The following is a 25,919-nucleotide window of genomic DNA, read 5'->3' on the forward strand; positions in this document are numbered from 1 at the left end:
CAGATTGGCCATGCAGTGCCTGGTACGCCGAACTAGTCCAACTAGTCGCCAATGTCCCCCGGTGATTACCGAATCGCGCAGACCTGTTGTCTCAGGGCCCCATTTACCACCAGAAGTCCGAGGCCCTGTGTTTGAGTCCTGGGTACTAACCCAGGCAGGCTTCTCTCGAAGTAATTTCTACCATGATCAGCGCTAGAAAGCCTACGTCTATCCGTATTTATCATCGCATTTGGAAGACCTTCTTTTCATGGTGCAAAGACTGGGGACGTTCTCCTCTTGAATTTTCCATTCCTTCAATCGGGATTGGACTTAGGTCTCACCCTTAGTTCTCTCAAGGGGCAGATTTCAGCCTTGTCAGTTCTGTTCCAACGCAGGATTGCCAACAGATTGCAGGTGAAGACATTCATTCAGGAAGTCTCCCATGTGGTGCCACCCTATAAGATGCCGTTGGAGCCATGGGACCTTAATTTGGTCCTCGGAGTCTTGCAGGAGTCCCCCTTCGAACCTCTGAAGGAGGTTTCCCTATCTTTTCTTTCATGGAAAGTTGCCTTCCTGGTTGCGGTCACGTCCATCAGACGAGTCTCAGAGCTGGCGGCTTTGTCTAGTCAAGTTCCTTTCCTCAATTTTCATCAAGATAAGGTGGTTTTGAGAACATCCCCGTCTTTTCTACCGAAAGTCGTCTCATCTTTCCACCTCAATGAGGAAATTGTCTTGCCTTCACTCTGTCCGGTACCAGTACATCGCACCGAGAAGGCTCTTCACACACTGGATTTTGTGAGAGCTCTTAGGAGATAATTCTCGCGGTTTCCGCAGGTCAGATGCCCTGTTTGTGCTCCCGGAAGGCCCAAGGAAAGGTCTAGACGCTTCCAAGGCTACGATAGCCAAGTGGATTCGTTCAGCTATTCAGGAGTCCTCCCGAGTTAGAGGTCATCCTGTCCCAGCAGGGATTAAGGCTCATTCTACTCGGTCAGTGGGTGCGTCTTGGGCCATCCGGCACCAGGCATCGGCAGCACAAGTTTGCAGAGCTGTGACTTGATCCAGCCTGCATACGTTTACAAAACATTACCATATCCATTCTCAGGCCTCGGCAGGTGCGTCCATCGGCAGACGAATTTTGCAGGCGGCAGTGCCACATCTGTAACTTGTTGGTGCAAGGAGCAATTCCAGTTGATTGTTCCCCACCCAGGACCTGGGCAAACTGCGGCCCGCGGGCCACTTCTGGCCCCCTGAGTGTTTCTGAGCTAGGAATCTGATCTTTCTCAGAAGCGATTGATGCCCTGCCCCCGTCTTCTCATTGGTGGATGCGGGGCTGCTCAGTTCCTGGCTTGCAGAGCTGCTGAAACTTGTGTGTGCAGGTCAGGAGGCACAGCGGTCAGGACCGGAGGAGGGAAGCATGGACTACAACACCCATCTGCTGCAGATAATGGGCAGGTAGCTTCTGAATCTAAGAGGAGCCCAGATACCACCCGGGAAGCAGCATCCTGTGTCCGCTGTGCTGAGGAGGTCATAGCACCTGCGTTGCCTCCTTTCACACTGTGGAATGAAAGTTGTGGGGCTGTAGTTTAGGTTCAGGGAGAGCAGCTTATTAGTAGCCACTGCATCTCCCTGGATCTTCCTGGTAGCTGAAGGGAGATAAAACACTTGGGCTGAGTATTCCCTCTGAATATGGGGTCCAGCAGTGAAGTGCCCCCTCACCTCCACTACATACATATTCTATGTGCTCCCCAAACTGCTCTTCTGCCCCCACCATGTATGCCTCCTCACCTCTGTATTTGAAGGTTAACCCTTACCTCCCTCTTTGCCCCAGCTTGTACTGTGGTATGTCCTGTGCAGGAGAGGTAAGGGTTAAGTTCCCCATAGTGCTCCCCCCTGTGATCTGTGGCATATCACATCCACTCTATAGTAGACTGTTCCCCCTGTTGAAGTCTATGGGTGTGCAAAAATAAAAAAAATTGTATCCCATATGAGGCATCCATATAGCATCCGATTTTTACGAATACATTTCCATTACTAACACAGGACACTGTATTTCTTCTTTTAAATTTTATTCACTTCTGCTCTATAAAAATGGATGCCATACAGATGACAACACAGATGGAAAATCATCTTTTTCTGGACGAAAATCATGATTTTTTTTTTATATGCCCATGTAAACTTCATCACATAAGCAACTGCTTTTTAAAAAGTGATAAAATTAATATTATGCAGAATTAAAGGGTGATCCGAAACCAAAGGTGCCTTTCATACTAAATTTAATTCAATAATCTAATCACTTTTCTAATATATTTCAGTTAAAAATTTCTACCTTTCCCTTTCTAATGTAACTTCCTGTCTGCTTGGGTTTTTTTTTTTTTTTTTTTTTTTTTTTTTTTTTTTTTTTACTTCTAGTGACATTTTTTTTTTTTTTTAGAATCCCAGTGCACTTTGGGATACTCACATGGGACATCATTAGGGGGCAGAGGCTGCGGTCACTGCCACAGCTGCTTTCCCCACCATGAAAATAGCATCATCTGTTTCAAGGACTGGACTGGCCTCTGCCGGGTCATCTCTTCTCCTTGGAGCCAGCAAGGTAGCGCACAGACGCTGTGCATTCAAAGGAATATAGCACAGAAAACTCATACCAAGTATGCATCAGAATTTACAACCGAAGCATTATCAGGTGAGGACTAGCCGAGCCTCCAAAACAGACATCACTGATGTCGCCTAAATTCAGAGAGAGTGCAGAGTTTGCGCCAGTGACCGCAGCTTCTGCCCCCTGATGACGGCTAATTTGAGTATCCCAGAATACACTGGTGAATCTCAAACAAAATGTCATGGGACATTAAAAATTAAAAAAAAAAAAGACAGGAAGTCAGAATGTAAAGGGTACGTCAGGGAATTTTTCATTGAAATATATTAGAAAACAAGATTAGATTATTTCACTGAATAGATATACATTTAATATGAAATTCACCTTTGGTTTCAGACCCATTCAGCCGATTGGTTCGGCCCTCCACAGCAGTGCCAGTTTCTGATGTGGCCCCGTGGGAAAATGAATTGCCACCCCTGACTTAGAGCCAGCAGGAGGGTGTATATTGCAGGGGAAGAGCTATTCTTTCTGTATTACTTAGTGTCCTCCTAGTGGCAGCAGCATACCACCCATCCTGTATCCCCCAATGATTGGCTCTGAGAAAAGGATTTTACGGGGAGTACACAAAAATCCCTATTTTTCTAGAACGGAGAGGATTTTTAATGGGAAGTAAATTGCAAAGTTGCTTGTATTTTACAAGCACCTTGCACTTGCAATTTGACCTGTTTAAGAACTTGAGAACTACTTTAGTAAACCTTTTTTATTCAAGAATGACTAACATACACTACTCACAAACAGTTAAGGATAAAAGTTCACGCTACAGTGCAGTGATTTTATCATGAATATGGGGCATTTAAAGGGAACCTGTCACAGTAATCTACACAGTAATCTACAGACAGTGTCAGGTTGGTACCGTCATACTGAATAAAATTATACCTTGGTTGATATGTTTTGTGGTTGTTGTTTAGTCTTTATTTTCAGCTTTGAGTTAATTATGCTTGTGCTCTGGGGCGGCCTGTGGGGACGTCATGTGGTGCTCTGATTAGGTATTCATCTGCACGGCTTCTGACAGGTCACTGATCCCTCACTGACCTGCCCCATAGTTTACAGAATGAATGATTGAGATATATATCTATATTTATATATATATATATATATATATATATATATATATATATATATATATATATATATATATATACATATATCTCTACATCTCTCTATCTTTATCTCTATCTATCTATCTATATTTATATACATACGCACACTGATTATATATATTTATATATATATATATATATATATCTATCCGTGTGTATGTATATAAATATAGGTATGTATATTTATGTGTGTATACATACATACATACATACATACATACATACATACATACATACATACATACATACATACATACATACATACATACATACATACATACATACATACATACATACATACACCGACCCGAGTATAAGCCGACCCCCCCCCCCTAATTTTGCCACAAAAAACTGGGAAAACTTAGTGACTCGAGTATAAGCCTAGGGTGGAAAATGCAGCAGCTACCGGTAAATTATAAAAATAGTTACCAATAAAAGTAAAATTAATTGAGACATCAGTAGGTTAAGTGTTTTTGAATATCCATATTGAATCAGGAGCCCCATATAATGCTCCATAAAGTTTATGATGTCCCCACAAGATGCTCCATATTAAAATATGCCCCATATAATCCTGCATAAAAGTTAATAATGGCCCCATAAGATACTACATAGACACATTTGCCCAATATAATGCTGCACAAATGTTGATTATGGCCCCATAAGATGCTCCATAAAGATATTTGTGCCATATAGTGCCCCATTTGCTGTTGCTGCGATAAAAAAAAAAAATTTCACATACTCTCCTCTCCGTTGCTCAGGCCCCTGGCACTTTCAATATTTACCTTCTCGTTCCGGCGCCGATCCATCTTCAGCGTCTTCTGCAATTACGTTCAGGCAGAGGGCGCGCACTAACCACATCACCGCGCCCTCTGACCTGAGCGTCACTGCAGAAGACGCTGAAGACTGAGCGACACCGGAATGAGGAGCAGGTGAATATCGCGCAGCGCTCCCCTCCCGGTTAGGCCGGAGACACACTGGTGCGAGATACGGCCGAGTCTCGCTGGTTAAAAGCAGGCTGTGGCACCTGCACTCCGGAGCGGAGCGTGGAGCTGCATAGCAATACATGGAGCTGCACGCTCCGCTCCGGAGTGCCGCTGCCACAGCTTGCTTTTAACCAGCGAGACTCGGCCGTATCTCGCACCAGTGTGTCTCCGGCCTTATACTCACCTGCTCCTGGCGCGGTGCAGTCCCTGCTTCCCCGGCGCCGCAGCTTCTTCCTGTATTGAGCGGTCACCGTTACCTCTCATTACAGTAATGAATATGCGGCTCCACCCCTATGGGAGGTGGAGCCGCATATTCATTACTGTAATGAGCGGTACCATGTGACCGCTCAGTACAGGAAGAAGCTGCTGCGCCGGGGAACCAGGGACCGCGCCAGGAGTAGGTGAGTATAATTAGACAGCCACTGCTCCCCCTCCCCTGCCGACCCCTGGGTATGACTATATATATATTATAAAAATCACCTTCAGCAGGCAGCAGTGACACATTCTAAAATCTACACCCCCTCTAGGTGCTCAAAACCACATTCAAGAAGTCTACTAATCCTTCAGTTGCATCGCTAGAACTGAAGCAATGTGGAAGGAAAAAATCAACATTTCACTTATTTTCACAAAAAAATTACTTTAGACCCAAACATTTTTATTTTCACAAGTGTAACATGAGAAAATAGACCATAACATTTGTTGTGCAGTTTTTCCTGAGTATGTCAATACCCCATATATTGGGGAAATCTACTGTTTTGGCGCAGGGCTTGGAAGGGAAGGAGCGCCATTTGACTTCTTGCACGCTTAATTGGCTGGAATTGAGAGTTGACGCCATGTCGCATCCGGAGACCCCCTTATGTGCCTAAACAGTGAAAATCCCCCACAAGTGATCCCATTTTGGAAAAAACAACCCTCAGGGATTTTATCCAGGGGTGTAGTGAGCATTTTGAACCCACAGGTACAACACAGAGTTTGATAACATTAGGTTGACATATTGAATGTCATCATTAGTGTTGCGCGCAAGTGTTCGCTGCTCCCTCCCTGCCCCCCCGGCATGTTTTGTGGCTGTTAGACACCCAAAAGAAAACATGCGGGATCTGCGATACTCCGTGCTTACCCGAGCACCCGATGCAAAGTTGAGTAACGAGCACTTGCACTCAACACCGTCTTATATATATATATATATATATATATATATATATATATATATATATATATATATATATATATATATATATATATATATATATATATATATATATATATATATATATATATATATATATATATATATATATATATATATTATTATTTTTTTATTTTATTTTTTTACTTTTGAAATACCCCCAATTCTAACCCTAACACAACCCCAACACTAACTGCAAAGAACAGGAGAAAAAAAGTAATTTTTATCTAACTAATGTTAGTTTCACACTAGCGTTTACCTGATCTGCGGCAGGCTGCGGACTTCCTCCGTGAAGCCCCACCCTCGGCCGCACCTCCGCCGCTAGCTCCGCCTACTTCTGCATGCGGCCCGCATGCGGCCTCCGTACCTATCTTTAACATTAGGTACGCAGGTCGTGCGGCTGTATGCAGATGCTGCCGCATGCGTCGTTTTGACGATGCGGAAAAAAAAAAAAAAAATGCTACAGGCTGCGTCCTACGCTGGTCGCCGCATCGTCAAAACGACGCATGTGGCAGCAATCTGCATACAGCCTGCGTACCTAATGTTAAAGATAGGTACGGAGATCGCATGCGGGCCGCATGCAGAAGTAGGCGGAGCTAGCGGCGGAGGTGCGGCCGAGGGCGGGGCTTCACGTAGGAAGTCCGCAGCCTGCCGCAGATCAGGTAAACACTAGTGTGAAACTAGCCTAAGGGGTTGACAAAAGGGGATTTGATTTACTTTTTTTTTTTTCTTTTGATCACTGTGATAGGGTCTATCACAGTGATCAAAAAGAACCAAAAGGAAAAATTTTGTTTTGTGGTATTGTTGCTGGGTACCGTCCGACAGATCTCGGCAGGCTCACTGCGCATGCGCCCTCCTTTTTTTTTTTTTTTTTCCAGGAAGATGACACGGAGGTGGGAGGTGGGGTCCAGTGCTCTCTCTTCTGATATACTAGATCATATCAGAGGAGAGAGAAATTAATTTTAAATCAGTCTTTTTTTTTTTTTTTCTTTTTTTGTGATACCCGTTATTCTGTGAATAACGGCAATCAAATGACAGGGGACCGTAAAAACAGACCATGATCATGTTCTTCAGGGTTTCTGCTACCCCCGGTAGCCGAGACCCCAGAGGTTTTACAATGCTTGGGGGCGCTGTACCCTTATTTTTCGGTGCTGTTAAAGGCGCTGAGGAATAAATACCTTCCACTGTTAAAAGGTGTATCGGCGGTCGTTAAGGGGTTATATGGAATGTCCAGTTTGCTGTATGCGCATATCAGAGTTTCTATGTCGGTACAGAAGTGCGGAGGAGACAATCCTGTTTTCTGGCGTGATATGACATTAGACAGGGAGTGTAATGTGGGGATCCTAACAGTGTGAACTATAGATACTGTTTAGTCCGCTCCATTTCGGACTTCTGTGTGTACATACATCTAACATTCTTTGTGATTTCAGCTTACACATGTATTCCTATTTCATTAGCAACATATGACTTTTTGTCTTTATGTAGATTTATCAAGATTCATTTGAGCACAGATTCTTAGAAGAAACAAATCGACTGTATGCTGCTGAAGGCCAGAGGCTCATGCAGGAAAGAGAGGTGAGTTTTAGGCCGGCCTCACACTCAGCGTATAAAAATACGGCCTGTTTTTTACGGCCGTAATACGCAGAAAAGTCCCCAAAATAGTGGTCCGTATGTCATCCGTAGACAGGGTGTGTCAGCGTATTTTGCGCATGGCATCCTCCGTATGTAATCCGTATGGCATCCGTACTGCGATATTTTCTCGCAGGCTTGCAAAACCGACATCTAATGGATTTATGTGCTCAAATGTTCGTTAAAAAATATATACTGTGTGTGTGTGTGTGTGTATGTATATATATATATATATATATATATATATATATATATATATATATATATATATATATATATATATATATATAATTTTTTTTTTTCTTTCTTTCTTTTCTGTATTTATATTTAATTCAGCGCGATATATGTGAAAAGCCGGTAATTCAATTGCCGGCTTTTCATTTCTCCTTTCTCCTCCGGCGTATTTCTCGCAAGTCACACTGCTGGTCCGTGTGGAATCCTTATTTTTCTCGCCCCCTTAGACTTTCATTGGCGATTTTTTTTTTTTTTTTTTTTTTTTTGCGCAATTCGGTGACAAACGCAGCATGCTGCGATTTTCTACGGCCGTACAAGACCGTATATTACGGATGCGTAATATACGGCAGATAGGAGCTGGGCCATAGAGATTCATTGGGCCGTGTGTAATGCGAATTTTACGGACGTAGTTTATGCGCTCATACGTCCGTAAAACTCGCTAGTGTGAGGCCGGCCTTATAGGTCACCATCACAATATTAATCTTTCCCATTAGTGAAGAGCAGCCTTTAGATCATTACTAAGTGGTTTAGAAGTCAGCGTACTCCTTCCTGCCTTTAGGGGGAAATATAAAATAAAGTTACCGTATATACTCGAGTATAAGCCGACCCGAGTATAAGCCGACCCCCTTAATTTTGCCACAAAAAACTGGGAAAACTTATTGACTCGAGTATAAGCCTAGGGTGGAAAATGCAGCAGCTACCGGTGAATTTCAAAATTAAAAATAGATGCTCCATACCGTTCATTATGGCCCCATAGATGCTCCACATAAAGCTGTGCCATATATAATTCTCTGCACAGTTCATTATGGCCCCATAGATGCTCCATAGAAAGCTGTGCCATATACAATGCTCTGCACCTTTGATTATGGCCCCATAGATAGCTGTGCCATATATAATGCTCTGCACCTTTGATTATGGCCCCATAGATAGCTGTGCCATGTATAATGCTCTGCACCTTTGATTATGGCCCCATAGATAGCTGTGCCATATATAATGCTCTGCACCTTTGATTATGGCCCCATAGATAGCTGTGCCATATATAATGCTCTGCACCTTTGATTATGGCCCCATAGATAGCTGTGCCATATATAATGCTACACCTTTGACCTTTGATTATGGCCCCATAGATGCTCCACATAAAGCTGTGCCTTGTATATAGTGCTCTGCACCGTTGCCCCATAGATGCTCCACATAAAGCTGTGCCTTATATATAGTGCTCTGCACCGTTGCCCCATAGATGCTCCACATAAAGCTGTGCCTTATATATAGTGCTCTGCACCGTTGCCCCATAGATGCTCCACATAAAGCTGTGCCTTATATATAATGCTCTGCACCGTTGCCCCATAGATACTCCACATAAATCTGTGCCATTGCTGCTGCAATAAAAACAAACAAACACATACTCACCTCTCTTGCTTGCAGCTCCTCAGCGTCCGGTCCCGGCGTCTCTCTGCACTGACTGATCAGGCAGAGGGTGGCGCGCACACTATATGCGTCATCGCGCCCTCTGACCTGCACAGTCAGAGCGGAGAGACTCGAAGAATGAGCGGCGCCCGGCGGGTGGAACGCGGACAGGTAAATATGACATACTTACCTGCTCCCGGCGTCCCGCTCCTTCCCCCGGACAGCTGGTCTTCGGTGCCGCAGCCTCTTCCTCTGTCAGCGGTCACCGGCACCGCTGATTAGAGAAATGAATTATGCGGCTCCGCCCCTATGGGAGGTGGAGCAGCCTATTCATTTCTCTAATGAGCGGTCCCACGTGACTGTTGAACAGGGGAAGAGCTGCGGCAGCGAAGACCGTGGGACGGGCAGGGGGAGCGCCAGGAGCCCCGGAAGCAGGTAAGTATGCCTCAGCGCCCTCTCCCCCTCACCCGCCGACCGTGACTCGAGTATAAGCCGAGGGGGCACTTTCAACCCAAAAATTTGGGCTGAAAATCTCGGCTTATACTCGAGTATATACGGTAAATGGGTTTTCTGATTTAAAGAGCTGGGCCTCCACCGATAAGATATTGATCACCAATGCTAAAGATATACCAAAAATATTCTTAAAGTGCTTCCTCCTTAAGAAAAGTGGACCCCCAAAAGTTTATATACCGGACCTCAATGCACGGACTTGCTGTGGCTTTCCTGACCCAGGTGTGACGGCCTAGAAATACATGATGTTGTTATGCTCTGGTCAGGAGAGCAGTCGGCCAGTCCGTGCATGGAGGTCCGATCTCATGATCGATTTGTACGGACGTCTTTGCTCTAAAGGATATTTTAGGTCTATGGTCTACCTTTAGCACTGGAGATCAATATGATCTCCTTTGAGGACCATCTCCTCCACCTCCAGTCGAGTGTGCAGAGGCACTGGTGACCGTAAGTCTTCTGTTTAAGTTTACCTGATCTGTTTTTCTTGATGAATTGTTGCCTTTTAGCAATGTTCTTTGTATGGTATAGGTCCCAGAATATCTCCATCATGTAAACAAGCGTTTGGAAGAAGAAGCCGATCGAGTTATCACATACTTGGATCAAAGCACACAGTATGTGTTGTCTTACATCATTTTAGCTGTAAATATATCACTTGTGTAACTTGGAAGAATGAGTGCTCTCTGTGAGTAAAGGTACCTTCACACGAAACGACTTTGTAACGATATCGCTAGCGATCCGTGACGTTGCAGCGTCCTCGCTAGCGATATCGTTTAGTTTGACACGCAGCAGCGATCAGGATCCTGCTGTGATGTCGCTGGTCGCTGAATAAAGTCCAGAACTTTATTTGGTCGTCCGATCGCCGTGTATCGTTGTGTTTGAAAGCAAAAGCAACGATACCAGCGATGTTTTACACTGGTAACCAGGGTAAACATCGGGTTACCAAGCGCAGGGCCGCGCTTAGTAACCCGATGTTTACCCTGGTTACCAGCGTAAAAGTAAAAAAAAACAAACAGTACATGCTCACCTGCGCGTCCCCCAGCGTCTGCTTCCTGACACTGAGCGCCGGCCCTAAAGTGAAAGTGAAAGCACAACGGTGACGTCACCGCTGTGCTGTTAGGGCCGGAGCTCAGTCAGTGTCAGGAAGCAGACGCTGGGGGACGCGCAGGTGAGCATGTACTGTTTGTTTTTTTTACTTTTACGCTGGTAACCAGGGTAAACATCGGGTTACTAAGCGCGGCCCTGCGCTTAGCAACCCGATGTTTACCCTGGTTACCCGGGGACCTCGGCATCGTTGGTCGCTGGAGAGCGGTCTGTGTGACAGCTCCCCAGCGATCAAACAGCGACGCTGCAGCGATCGGAATTGTTGTCGCTATCGCTGCAGCGTCGCTTCGTGTGAAGGTACCTTAAGGTTCATGGGGAATGTACCAAAAGTTTCAGTGCAGTCCATTCTCTTATCCCACAATGGACATGTCGTTTTTGTTTATTTTATATTCCCATTCCCTTATCAAACAGCTTCCATGACTATGGGCTGTTTATAGAGGGTAACTGCAATTTCACCTGGATGTTGGGCTTTTCATCCAGTTTTCTGCTATTGTAATATGCTGCAGGTTTTCTACCCTCAAATCTAGAAAGAAAAATCTGTGAACATACCATTAAACTAGCAACATAAATGGACACATACTAAATGAAATTAGATTTAAAGAAAAAAAAAAAAAAAACACCACATCTCATAGGTGGAAGTTTCTGCGTTTGATGGTGTTAATACTGCATTTTTACATGAACTCATTGTGATCCTTTTTTTTTTTTTTTGCATAGGAAACCTTTAATTGCCACAGTTGAAAAGCAACTTCTTGGTGAACACTTAACAACGACTCTTCAGAAAGGTACCCTTTTATGTTTGCTGCTTTCTTGAAATGTTTCATGTTCTCTTTATTCCTTGGCACAAATGCATGAACGTTGGCAGCCATAAATTGTCAGTTTGCTATGCATTCCTACTTTAGGCCGGAGTCACACTCAATGTATATAAAATCTGTCCGAGTCTCCCTGCTGAGTCGCAGGAGTGTTCTCCGTATGGTCATCCGTATGTGATGCGTTTGCAAGTCGATGATGCGATTTCCTCGCATCTGTATCCGTGTGACATCCATATGGCTTTACATTTCTCACTACTTTTCCACAATGAATTTAATGGTTCAATGTGTTAACGAGGAAAATGTGTGCACGTTTCTCACAAGTCACACTGATGGTCCGTGTGGTGTCCGATGTTTTCTCGCACCCATAGACTTGCATTGGCGAGTTTCGTCCGATATACGCGTGAAATCGCAGCATGCTGCGATTTCACTCGCATGTAGAACACGCCCGAGAAAAAAGGTGATGTGAGCTTCCCCATAGGTTTTCACTGATCAAATGCTATACAATGTTTTCTCGCATAGCACTCGTCCATATTCTATGCTACAGGGGTTACCCACTACTGACAATCTCTTTTCAATGACCATATTCCCCCATGTAAAATGAAAACAGCTGGTTTCGGCACTGGTCCAGTGATGCTGGTCTTGCAGATGACGACATTGTGTCATGTGAACTCTACAGCCAATCAATCAGCTAATCACTCTTATCCTGCGGACGTACGTGACATTTGAAGGGAGTCCGAGAGCAGCAACAGCCCTCACTTTTACAGTTTGTCAATTTTATCCATACGATAAGCGAATCAAGAGGCCCTTTAGTGGTCACTGTTTTGGCTGCAAGGCTCATGTGACATAAGGTCACAGGAGACCAAGCACCAATCTCACTGCAACAGTACCAGAGGCAACTACAGGGCTTGTTTGGGTAGTGCATGACCCCTTTTTTTTTAATGTATATTTATTTATTTTTCTGTCCGACGCAATGTTGACACTACTCTTATGCTTCTGTTTTTAAAAAAATAAAAAGGTTTGAATCACCTCCTGGATGAGAACAGAATCCAGGACCTCTCCTTGCTTTATCAGTTATTCAGTAGAGTCCGAGGGGGAGTGCAAGTTCTTCTGCAGCACTGGATTGAGTACATCAAGGTAGTTGATTGTGGAAAATGTCTATAGGTGTCATGTAGAAATGTATAGGCGATAAAAACTATTAAATTCACAGCTATTATAGCGGAGATGCCTCTATGGAACAATAGCTATTTTCCAGCACTATCCAAGCACCCGTCCCCTGACTTCTGGGTGACTCGTGGTGTCTCCTCAATAGGGGATTTATATAATGGGGGAATCTTTGTGTCTTTTGAGCAATTACAGACGAAACATAGTATACCAAGGTCCCAATTTTTTCGATATCTTCAATTGAGGTCAGCTGTTCAATCGTATATGAGACATTCAGGTGCAGGTCGTGATATTTCCTCTCTGCCTTTGATCGGGATCCTCAATTCTCAGGGTCCTCAAGGACTTGTCTCCTCCCTATATAATTATCTGCTATCTTCGGGAGCTACATCTATTCTTGATTCTATTAAGGGAAAGTGGGGGGGGGACTCCTCTCCAATATACAGGACGAGGATTGGGATGACGTTCTTGAATCTTCAATTAATGTATCTCCATCAGTTAATAACAGGATGACCCAGTTATACATAATGCATCAAGCATATTTAACTCCGATACGGCTCTATAAAATGGGCCGATTCCAAACGTCAGAGTGTCCGCGGTGTCATACGTCAGACGCAGATTTTATCCACATGATATGGAGTTGTCCTGTTGTTTCTCATTATTGGAAAGAGGTAACCTCTTTGCTAACACTGTTGTTATCATTCCCCGTCCCCCTTGATCCACTAATTTGTATATTTGGAGTATGGGAGGAAGAGACTTGGGATCACTATACTGTTATCCTCTTGCGAGAGACCCTTTTTATGGCAAGGAAGGCACTGGCGCTACGATGGATGGGTAACCTATGCCCCTCCCGGAGCACTTGGATCAACCTCGTGAACTCAGTCATCCCGTATGAACGCACATTATACCAGAATAGGGGATGTCCGGGTAAATTTGAAAAAATTTGGGGTAGATGGAATTCATCCCATCTCACTCTGTAGATATTATATGACTGGTTCTGGTACTGGGTGGGGACGTCACACGGGCAACAGGCACGTGATAATTGCGGCGTATTAGTAGTTAGCGTAAGGATAGGTACAATTCAAATGTCATTTCTCTATATGTTACAAATTACTTAAACTCCTTTACTTTATAGTTTTGAGAGAAAGTTTGTTATATATGAGACAGTATTTTGTAATACACTTGCCAACACATACTTTCAATGTACTGTTTATTATGCTTAAGTCTTTGAAAACAAAATGTGTATGTAACATGATCCATTTTGTTATTAATAAACGAATTAAAAAAAAAAAAGAAATGTATAGGCGATGATGGTTTATTGCTGACTTTATTTTTAGGCTTTTGGAAGTACCATTGTCATTAATCCAGAAAAAGATAAAACCATGGTACAGGAACTGCTGGACTTCAAAGACAAAGTTGACCACGTGATTGATGTGTGCTTTATGAAGAATGAGAAGTTTGTCAATGCCATGAAAGAAGCATTTGAAACGTTTATCAACAAGAGACCAAACAAGCCCGCTGAACTTATTGGTACGTAAGAATTTTCTTACCTAAAAATGGTTATTCCCCCCCTCCTTTCCTTTCCCATGGTTGTAAAATGCTTCAACATGTGGTTGCTAATTACTGTGTGACTATTTAACAATCAAAGCACAGAAATATTCAGTAACTAATGTCTCTGCAACGGAGAGGCAAAAAAAGTCAACGTGAAGAACGTAAAATGGTCCTGTTTAATAGTGCCCTTAAAGAGCCCCCTGTACCTTTTCTGGGATGTTTAATGTTGTTCTATGCCTTTCTGCTTCGCTTCCTGTCCCTCGGCATCAGCTCCACTGTTAGTCATCACTTCTCTTCAGATACCTCGGCTCCCTTCATACTATATTTCCTACTATTCCCTGTGCTAGGCTGCAAGCCAGCAGTGAGCACAGACCTGTAACTCTGCCTACATCCCTCCCACTCCTCCAGAGTCACACACAGGCCCAGCACAATTTCATGTATACTCTAGGACACTGCATGGAATAGACGTAACGCCAGCACTGGTAATGATTATCCCCTACTCTGATGGATGGGATAGATGGTTAAAGAGTGAGAAATGGACAAATTGATGGATGGGATGAATCGATTGGATGCAGAGAGAGATATGAATATGCTTATAATGGAGGGAATCCAGCATAGTGTATATATAGTACCTATAGTATACATACAGATACTGGGGGGGTGTCTGGGTCTACAGGTGGGCGCCTCATCTGCAGTAGCAAGCGCTGGACATTCCTGAGCTCTGCTGAAGGTATTCCTGCCCCATGTCAGTTTCCAGAGCCTAGATGGGGAAGAATCTGATGTGACCATGCAGGAAAGCAGGATATTCTCAGCCAGAGGTCCTGGGACCAGAAGAGCCGCTCAGGTTATAGAAGGATTTGGCAAAGAAAGAGATTTAGTGAAGAGCTTTCTATATGGCAGTTAGTTCACATTAAAGGGTGAATTGTAAAGCAGTGGCCAATCCCTTTAATGGCGGGTTATGATGCTGTGTGATTGTAACATACATTTTATTCTTAGTAACATTAATTGCAGTAAAGCTGTAAATACATTTTCTGATGTGTTGGTTGAAAATGCCACATTGCACCGACATATGATTGCAGCAGAGCAAATCAAAATGAATTTCTCTTACCATTTCAGCAAAATACGTGGATTCAAAGCTACGAACTGGAAACAAAGAAGCCACTGATGAGGAGCTGGAGAAAATGCTGGATAAGATCATGATCATATTTAGGTTTATATATGGTACGTGGTGTTCTTTAATGCACAACTATAATTAGCCCTGTAAGACTCCAGGATTTTTTTTGAAAGCACTGTTTTTTTATTATTATTTTTTTTTTAGTTTTATTTTTGTGTTGACAGAGCCATATGAGGGCTGGTTTTTTGTAAGGCAAATTGTAGTTTTGAATGACACAACCCATTTCGCCATACAGTGTACTGGGAAAAAAAACTGTTCTGTGAAAGTGAAGGAAAAAAAAGTTGCCATTATGAGACCCGTAACCGTTTTTATTTTTATGTCCACGGAGCTTGATGAGGGTTCTTTTTTTTTTTTTTTTTCTTTTTTGTTCCTTGAGCAACCATTTTCAACAATACCATTTTAGGGTGCATATGACATTTTCATCAGCTAGAATAATTTTTATGGGGGGTGTGTTTGCAGCCAAAAATATTTTTAAGTTAAAATCCCCCCCCCCCCCACTTGGCATTTAATCCCTTACCGACACATAATTTACTGCTACTTCATGTGCAGGCTCCCTGACTTTGATGTGTGTTCGTACCACTATCTTTCCTGGCAGTTGATGGCTGTGTTATTTAGCCATCATGCGCCTCTAACAGCCGATGGTAGAGTGGAGCTTCGCCCTCGGCTGTTAACCTGTTGAATGTCGCTGTCAATTTCTGAAGCACTTGCCTGCAAGGGAGTGCATCATCGCATGTGACTTGATTGCAAGAGCGCCGATGGGTTTCTCTGAAAGCCAGGGGTCTACTCAAGACCCTTTTGCCTGTAATTACTGTACTCCTGTGAAAACCAGTCACAGGAGACCATGATTTTTGTCATATACAGCAATGCTGTGTGCTCTTAAGCCTGGCGTACTGCTCGTCAAGTCATGATGAACCAGGACCTATGGCCTAAGTGAACACTTGAGTGCCGGCCACTTCTTGCTTTTTCGTTATGGCTTAAGTGATGACCAATGATAAAAAAAGTAATGAAATACCATTGGATTTAATGGGTTATTCTTCCCAGCTTAATAACTAGATGTGGTAGGTCCTGCTTTGTTTGCAACCTTGGGATCATATTCACATTGCAGCCAAGAGACACATTTCTTCACTGCTATTGTTCATGGAGAAAGATTATCGAGGGGAAGGGGGAAAAGTTAGAAATCATATAAACTTTAAATTAACTTTTTTTTTAAACTGTGGTTTTGCGGTCTGCGTCTCTACATTTGCTGAATGCAGACCACTAGGTGCCTGTGCAGAATGAGCCAAGAAAGTGGTCATGTGGATGACTGGTCCTCGCGATCTTGTGCCCTATGGTGGCAGCAACCTAAAGCTTTGGCTGTGGATTTGCCCTCTGTCATTGGTATGACCATCCTGTGGTTAGAAACTGAACGCTTGTAGAATACGATCCATCTGATTTACTACAAATGTGTTGCTGTTTTACATTTGGTAATTTTGTCTTAAAGGGAACCTGTCAGCAGGATTGTGCACAGTAAACTACAGATAGTGTCAGGTTGGTGCAGTTATACCGATTAAAATGATACCTGGGTGATGAAATCCATTTTGTGGTTGTTGTTAAATCTTTATTTTCAGTTTTGGGTTAGACTATGTGCACACGTTGTGGATTTGCCTGTGGAATTTTCTGTGCGGATTCTGCATCTCTTGGCAGAAAACGCAGGTCAAAATCTGCTTGTTTTTAGGTGGATTTTTTTTTTTTTTTTTTCCCTGCGGATTTCATGCGCTTTTACCCCTGCGTTTTCCTATAATAGAATGGGTGCAGAAACGAACAAAGAATTGACATGGTCCTTTTTTTTTTTTTTTAATTCACTGAGGATTCAGTGCTGAATTTTCCGCACCATTAGCACAGCATTTTTATTTTTGCCATTGATTTACATTGTACTGTAAATTACATGTGGTTCTGTAGCATTTCTGCACGGAAAAAATGCTGCGGATCCGCAGTAAATCCGCAGTGTGTGCACATAGCCTTAATAAGATTTTCATGCTCCGGGGCGGCCTGTGGGGGGGTCTTCATGTGGTTCTCTGCTTATATATGTGTGTGGCTTCTGACAGGTCACTGATCCCTCAGTGACCCGCCCCTTATTTTACATAATGAATATTATATTTACTACATATCTATATCTTGCCTGCAGCAGGCGGCGCCTGTGTTGCAGCATGATCGCATGTGTACTGTGTATTAAATTGTTTTATTTGATTATATAAGTAAATTCATAAAAAAATTTCCTCCTCCAAGATGGCGCCACCTGCGCAGTAGCAGCTATTGTTGATCACCGATATATGCTACTGCTCAGGCGGCGCAATCTAGCTAGACTAAAAAAAAATATTGCCTCCTCAAAGATGGAACCGCCTGCACAAGTAGCATCTACTGGATCGCCGATAAATGCTACTGGGCAGGCGCAGTTGGCGCCAGCTTAGTGAAGATTTTTTATTTATTTTTTTTTTTTTTACTCTAGCAAGATGGCGCTGCCTGCGCAGTAACATCTATCAGCGATCGCCGATACGATAGCTGCTACTGCACAGGCGGTTCCATCTTGGAGGCGTAGGGTAGCATCTATCGGTGCATATGTTAAACTCAAAACTGAAAATAAAGATTAAACAAAACCACAAGATGGATTTCATCAACCAAAGGGATCATCGTAATCAGTATATTGGCGCTAACCTGACACTGTGTGTAGGTTACTGTGCACAATCCTGCTGACAGGTTCCCTTTAAATGCATCATGACAATGTACAAAGACGAGATGTGAGAAGTGAAAGATATGTTCTGGCATTTCATTCAGGGAAGGATGTCTTTGAGGCTTTCTACAAAAAAGACCTAGCCAAGAGGCTCTTGGTGGGGAAAAGTGCTTCCGTGGATGCCGAGAAGTCTATGCTTTCCAAACTAAAGCATGGTAAGACTACAACTTACTGGTGTTTCCTTACAACTTTTTACAGTGATAAAGCATACGAGACAATATGGTGAGTTGATGTGACAGCCCTTCTATTATATGAGCTGATGTATCACTAACAAGGCCACTGAATGATGACACTTCGCACTTCTAGGGGTGGTCAGATGTCACCAGATTTCACACAACAGACTGCATAAAGACCTGGTGAGGTTGGTGTAATTGACCTCTAATTGTCCACGTTGGTATAATCTTGATATTAAGGAGACCGTTTTGAGACCAGGTATAGAATGAGCGAGACCATGAGTACGATTATATTTGGTCTCCACCCTCCCAGCCTGACTGACAGATGCATCGTTACTAAGCGGTGTGAGATCTCTGCGGCAGGGAGGAGGGGCACTGAGGAGCTGCCAATCAAGCTGGGTGGATGGAGTTTGAACTATCCTTTCAAAGATTATACAGTTGTTCTGACATGGGTAATCAAAGTAAGTATACCATCCTCATCAGATCTAAGAGATCTGTGTAATGTCTTCAGTTTGATGATGAATCTGGTGGCAGATCCACTTTCAAGGAATTTCTACCTGAAATGTAAAAATCACAGTTTCCATATTAGTAAATTGCTGTAAGTTCATCTAATTTGGTCCAGATTTCTGTATTATGACCAATCTGGGGCTGCCCTTTTTATGTAAAGAGTGGTCCAAGCTGGTGAATTTTCTAAATATAAGTTAGACATAAATGCACAGAATATTCACCAATGCCCTCTGAAAGAGCCTGACTTTCCAGCAAATGTACGGCACCAAAATTCAGATGATTGGTTCTTCCATGGCCGCCCTTGCAGTGAAAGTGCAAGATTTTGCTTTTTTCTTCAACCAGATGGTTTAAGAAATTACTGGATGAAGTACAGAGCACCGTTAAAGCACATGTAGGAGAGAATCATAGATTAGAACAATAATGAAGATATTAAGATATTACAAGTATATCCACATATTATAGGCACTATATGGAGGGTTTGGTACAATGAGTGCTTGTGCTGAGCAGATTGGAGTACAAACAAATCCAACAATAACAGAAGAGCAAAAATTTACTGCTTGTAGTGTGTGTCCATCTGATGCCACCGAGGCACAGGAGAACCCAAGAAATGGGCTTGAGGCGACTGGAAAGGCAGAATAGGCACTCGGAGAACGCCACTCCTCTACCATATATTTTACTATACTAAATTATCTTAAAATCAAGGGAAAAGTTCACTGCCGCTGTCCATACAGACATGGTGGGTGCTCGGTGAGACAACCAATGCCTAGGTACACCTTTATTTATTTTTCTCGTATAGCGCCATTAATTCCGCCTCGCTTTACATGCATTCTTGGAACTGTCCCCGTTGGGGCTCAAAATCTAGATTCCCTATCAGTCTGTGTTTGGAGAGAGGGAGGAAACCAGAGAACCCGGAGGAAACCCACACAAACATGGTAAGAAGATAAAAGCTCCTTGTAGATGTTGTTCTTGGTGGGATTTGAACCCAGGACCCCAACGCTGCAAAGCAACAGTGCTAACCACTGAGCCACCGTGCTGCCTTCACAGTAAATTTTTCACTGAGCTGAAATCTCGATCTGCGCATGTGCCACCTCCAACACCATTTTATTGAAGTCCTGCACACAGGACGCCAACTCACTACACATGTGCCACCCACAAAATGATGATGGCGTGGAGTTTTAAAAAAACAGCAGGTTACTGAATAATCAGTGACCTGTATAAGAAGCAGAGAAGGTGGGGGGGCAAGATCCAGAAGACCCTGCCCCCACGTACCGCCCCAAAGCACACAAGACGTCATTTTATCTAGACTTCACAAGGTGAGTATCCATCAGCCGCTGAGCAGATCCCTTTACATCAGATATCATGCATCACAGCGCCATTATGGCCACACCTTTAGTTTACAGGACTAAATCCTGCTGACAAGGTTCTCTTAAGCAGTCCAGAAAGGGTCTTCTGTGTCAGTGAAAGGTGGGATAGTCATAGGGAGGCGCCTGGAAAAGTAAAAACAAATACATCCTGCCTGAAGATCAGATATGGTTTATGTGCTCGAGGGACCCAAAAAAGTGCAAGCAGTAGGCGTGCAATCTCTGGGTCATAGTCAGATAATGGCCTTAAGGACTGTCATGAAGACATTGCCGTTCCTCCTACATTTATGAGAAGGTTGAGTTGCCGGGTAATAGTCTAGGGTCTGGTAAAAATAATACATAAAAAGCCCTCTGCATTTTGTCCAAAAATATTGCAGGACCCGACAACGGATCCTGGCTCTGCCGAATAAAAGAGAACCTGGAGTTGAGTTTATTAAATGCATACAGGGTCACTCATATTGGGGACTGTAAGAGCAAATAGGACACTTTTAGCATTCTTTTTTTTTTTTTTTTAAATTTATTTATTTTTTTTTAAGTAAACTGCTGTGAGTCGTCACTGACAGCCGCAATTTCTCCCATCCCCGTAACCTAGCGTGTATAAACGAGTGTTTAGGGCATAGAAATCTTTAAGATTACATGAATTGTCTAATAATAAAATTGGGTGACCCATTACAAATGCAGAGGGTGCCTGCCTAGCTGTCCAGCCTACAGGCAGGGCACACTATTTGTGGCAGTTGATTTTTAGACCCAAGTAGAGGCCGTACTCTCTATCACATTCATTGCGGTTGGTTGGGACACCTCGGCGCCCGGCAGATATAGGGAAATATTGTCTGCACATAGGTGCAGTTTGTCATGTATTGGGCCCTGAATAAATCCTATAATCTTTGGGTTAGAATGGATAAGGGCCGCCATTGTTTCCATTACAGTGGCACACATCAATAAGGACAAGACATCCCTGTTGCGTTGAGAATAAGGTAAAGCAGATGTAGCTATGAACCTGTACTCGTGCCATTGGATCTGTGTATAGTAGATATCTTGCTCTTCGCACTAACCCAGCGCTGCCACGTCGCTTACTAAGCAATGACCAAACAGTAAGATCCTTATAACGGGAGCACTGGTTAGTGCAAAGAATGAGATCTCGTGCTTTCACTGCAAGAGGGGCTGCAGGGGGTTCTCTGCATGTCAGGATCCCACTACCCCAAAATTGGAGACCCTGAGACTCATCTGCTGCAGTTACAACTGCCCTCATATGATCTGTCCATTTGCTGAAGTGACGTTCTGTTTTGTGTGGTGCTCGCTCTGAGACCACCACCAGTTCTGAAAACACTCAAAGCTTTGAGAAAGAACATGTTACTGTTTGAAACGCGTTGCTTGCTACTCACTATTATGTGAATGAATTGACTAGACTTCAAATTTTATTCTCAATAAATCTGGAATTTTTGGAAGCTGGATTTTCTTCTTTCAGTTCTGATAACCAGGCTGGCATCTGTATTGCTGTTGTATCTTTTGTTTTCCCAGAATGTGGAGCGGCCTTTACTAGCAAACTTGAGGGAATGTTTAAAGACATGGAGCTGTCTAAAGACATAATGGTTCACTTTAAACAGGTAGGGAATATCCCCTTATATGGAGGGCCATAGGTAAACGGAAGGTATTTTACTGGAATTGTTTATTTTGTGTGTTAGTTTCATTGTTCTGCAGCTTCTCATTACTTTAATTGACCTTCACTTATTTCTTCATTATTTCCACATTTGCTCAATCTTGTCTATTTCAGTATATGCAGAATCAGAATGTGCCAGGCAACATTGAGTTAACTGTGAATATCCTAACGATGGGTTACTGGCCAACCTATGTGCCTATGGAAGTTCACCTACCTCCAGAGGTAAATGATTAGCAGCTCCTGCTCTGTGATGAGAATCTGTCACTAAACTTCACTAAACGTTTCCCAGGAGGAGAGAAGAACCTGCTCTTCATGGGCCGTCTGCACATGATCTGTAGTAATGGGAGTTTTGTGATCTGCTCTTATCCCCTCCTCGGCTGGACTCAAAGAACTGGTCTAGTGAAGGTGACGTTTAACAGTTATCCCAAAACATAGGAATTGGATCCAGGAATCTAAAACGGATCACCAGAATAATTTTGGAGCCATGCAATCTCTGTATAGTAAAGTGTTCTGCAGGGTACTCAAGAAATAAAAAACCCATTCTAGAAACATTCTGCCAAGTGACTTGGGCCCTGTCCACACTACGGTTGTGGGCCTTGTCAGGTGCATGTGCTCAGGGGGAATGTGTCAGTGCCCACTGTCAGAATGTTTGCCAAGGCTTCTCTTTACCATAGAAGCTCATTATACTGAAACCTGTTTTGCGCAGTATACTTCTGAAAATATTATTGCAGTGTTCCTCTGTATAGAAAAGCGCTTTTTCTGCTCGCTCTTTTTACATTTTAACCTGTATGAGGTCACATACCGGCCAGAGGCTGAAAGAATGCACTTTGGGCCTTTAATGAATTTGGGGGACCTATGGGAATATTATAGTGGAAAAGCTCCCGACATAGTCTGTGCACTTAGCCTACAGTATGAGTGTGATTACTGTGTGCACCTAGCCCACCATTGCTGTGGACCTGGCCAGGAGGCAGCTTACTGCAGCAGTAACCTGTCCCACCCTAAAGCAAGGCAAGATATTGCAAGTTTATACAGTTAAACTTGAGGCCATGTAGTTGTTTTTTAATGCAGAACGTCTGTATTTAATAGTTCAAGCAAGTGGATAATTGATGAAAATTCATGCCAACACTGTGTGTGAAGACTTTAAAAAACTTAATTTTCTAGCATGTTATTCTCCATTGACTACTATAAAGATCCTGGGGAAAAAACATGTAAAATCACAAGTGCATTTTTAACTCCTTAACATATGACGTATATGTGGTCGTAGGCAGCTAAGGAAAGTATGAAGCCGACTTCTTTTAAGGCAAATGCCAACTTTGCTACGTAGTCGTCCTCTGCCTGTAACTGCAGCGACCAGAGATGGCTCCAAGGGCTGTAGTTTAACCATTTAAATACAGCTGTCAGTCTCTGACCGTGCCTCTTAAGTGACGCCACCGCATAACATTTCAAAGCAATCAAAATTGCATATATTCCAAAATTAAAACCTCACTTGGGGGTGCAAAAAAAACAAGCCCTCGCACATCTCCATCAACTGAAAGTTAACACTACAGGTCTCACAAAATTATTTATTTTTCTTTTACATTAAAAAAAAATCCACTTCTGCAACAATAAAATAACTAGACAAGTTTAGTTTTGTCACAATCATATTGCCAGGCCAATTTTCCTGCACAGTTTAATGCTATAAAGACAAATTCCCAAAAAGTGTGTAGAATCTGCTGAGGTTTAGGCTGCCATTTTATTAATTAATAAAAGCTGCTGGAGCTATAAATGGGGATGTATTACAAATGGGGAATTGACAATGTCATACTGAACCTTAACTAAGGGATAAGGGTGCAGGAAAGGGTAGTGAGAAATTTGTCTTCTCTACTGTGCACTTTGTGCCAAGAAGAATGACATGCGTCAGTAATACAGTACATAACGAGAATGTCAAAACCACACGATCCAGCATAGCCCTATGCTGCTCATCCCTGAAACACTTCTACCCATCCAACCTGGCCACTGTATGAGTCCTACACGATTATGCACATGGCTGCTGACGGCACTCCTGTAGGTCCAGAATGGATTAGAGGTTTAAGGGTCATCTACAAAAGTGGTCATCATCCCAGGTCCTCTTCCTGTGAATGGAGTCCCTGCACTTTTTGGAAGGGTATTTATGACAAGGGTCTATGGCCGGCTATTCTGCGCACCAGTGTGTCCTCTAATGAACAGTTAAGGGTATGGTTTATATAGCCAAGAATGAATGACAAGTTAATCATCATTCCCCGTGTTGTGACCGCTATGCAGACCATATCATTGATCTAGTATTTTTTATTTTTTTTTACAACATTTGGATTAATCCAGAGATCAGTGATCAAGTTGTAGTTCCAGTCCTCGATATTACCAGTATTGCCTGTTGTTGGCCTCCATCCCAATGGCAGAAGATTATATGCTAAAATGAATGTTGTCATTCATAACTACAACTTCTTTTTTTGGGATAAAAACAAGCCTTCCTGCCTTTATTTTGATGGAAATTTAAAAAGTTTATGCATGGCTCATGGATCAAAATAGAAGAAAAAAAAATGATGGGGCTAAAATGAAACTCTCCCTTGTACTTAAAGGGGAGTGTGTAGGATTGCAGAGTCTACACCAAAAAATAGCATTAAGGCTACTTTCACACATCAAGTTTTTTTTGCATCAGGCACAATCTGGCGAATGTTGGAAAAAACTGATCCGGCGCAGGTTGTGAAAAACTGATGCAACGGATCCAACTAGCATATCCAGATAATGGATTAAAAAAAAATTTGGAGCATGCTCAGTTTAAAAAAACTGAATCCGGCGCCGGAATCCATCATTTTCCAGTTCCGGCACCTTCTGGCTCCCATAGGCTTCCATTCTAGCAAACCGCTAGAAGCGCCGGATCCGGCTTTTTCGCCAGAGACAAAAAACGTTGCTATGGACTTTTTTTTCCAGAAACTGCAGATTTGCTGGATCCGGCGAAAACCGGACAAAGCGCAGTGTCATCCATCGCAATCCGGCACTAATACAAGTCTCTGGGGGGAAAAAAACTGGATCCGGCGGCAACATTCGCCGGATCCGGGTTTTTTTTGTTTTTGTTTTTTTAAATTTAGCTAGATTGAGCCTAACAGCGAAAAACATGACGTGTGAAAGTAGCCTTAAACGCCTTAAAAAAGCTGCAGATTGCTTTGTTTTGGACTGCACTTCACCTGCAGGAAGACGTACAGGTTAAAAATGTAGTATTTCCACAGCCTAAGTTAATGTTCACATGCAGCATTTTTTTTTTCCCCAGGAAAATCAGGCATCTACTAGAAACACAGGGGCAATTCCACATTGTAATGTTCATTTCCATTATATTACAAAAAAGCAACTACAGGTCAAACGGCGCAAAGGGAGTTCTTTTAGCTAGTACTGTAAAATGCTATAGTTTTTACACCCTTGTAACGTGTGAATAAGCCCTGGCAGATTTTGTTTTTGGAGACAACTGTTTACAAACTGCCAGGGAGGCGAGTGTCTTTTCCATCACTTTAGGGTTTGGCATCCCTTTACTGATCAGAAAACTTTACTTTGTTCTAAGATCATAAAGAGAGAGCATGGCCCACCCTGGACTTGGCCCCCGTCCATCTGAAGAGCTTGTGTCCTGCTGCTTCTTACGGTCTGGAGACTTACATGAAATGTACGTTGATTTTCTTTCTTTTTTTTTATTTTTTTTTTTAACTTTAGATGGTGAAATTACAGGAAATATTCAAGACTTTTTACCTTGGGAAGCACAGCGGTAGGAAGTTACAGTGGCAGTCCACATTAGGACAGTGCGTGTTAAAGGCGGAATTCAATGAGGTGAGTGTCTACGCTTTGGGGGCTCTGTGATGTTCAGTGCTTTTTATATTCCCCTATTTGTCAAACTGCAGCAAATAAACCCTTTCTGTTTAGGTTGATCTTTTGGGGAGGGAATGCTCAGAGTATGGGTTCCCAAGGAGGAAAATGGGGAGTGGTGGAAG

At 43.0% G+C, this 25,919-nt stretch overlaps 1 protein-coding gene across 2 annotated transcripts in view; it reads left to right on the forward strand.

Moving 5' to 3' along the window:
* The window catches only part of CUL4B (cullin 4B), a 76,151-nt gene that overhangs the window by 33,164 nt on the left and 17,068 nt on the right, over window positions 1–25,919 (forward strand). The window contains exons 8-17 of one of the 2 annotated variants that reach the window (XM_077285081.1): window positions 7,384–7,473; window positions 10,201–10,283; window positions 11,488–11,555; window positions 12,598–12,716; window positions 14,078–14,270; window positions 15,408–15,512; window positions 18,277–18,387; window positions 21,792–21,877; window positions 22,045–22,152; window positions 25,645–25,758. In XM_077285081.1, coding sequence (XP_077141196.1) covers window positions 7,384–7,473; window positions 10,201–10,283; window positions 11,488–11,555; window positions 12,598–12,716; window positions 14,078–14,270; window positions 15,408–15,512; window positions 18,277–18,387; window positions 21,792–21,877; window positions 22,045–22,152; window positions 25,645–25,758 — 1,077 coding nt within the window. The remainder of the gene's footprint in view (window positions 1–7,383; window positions 7,474–10,200; window positions 10,284–11,487; window positions 11,556–12,597; window positions 12,717–14,077; window positions 14,271–15,407; window positions 15,513–18,276; window positions 18,388–21,791; window positions 21,878–22,044; window positions 22,153–25,644; window positions 25,759–25,919) is intronic. The other variant, XM_077285082.1, reaches the window with a different exon arrangement.

Source organism: Ranitomeya variabilis, chromosome 2 (assembly GCF_051348905.1).
Source record: "Ranitomeya variabilis isolate aRanVar5 chromosome 2, aRanVar5.hap1, whole genome shotgun sequence".
NCBI classification, from domain to species: domain Eukaryota; kingdom Metazoa; phylum Chordata; class Amphibia; order Anura; family Dendrobatidae; genus Ranitomeya; species Ranitomeya variabilis.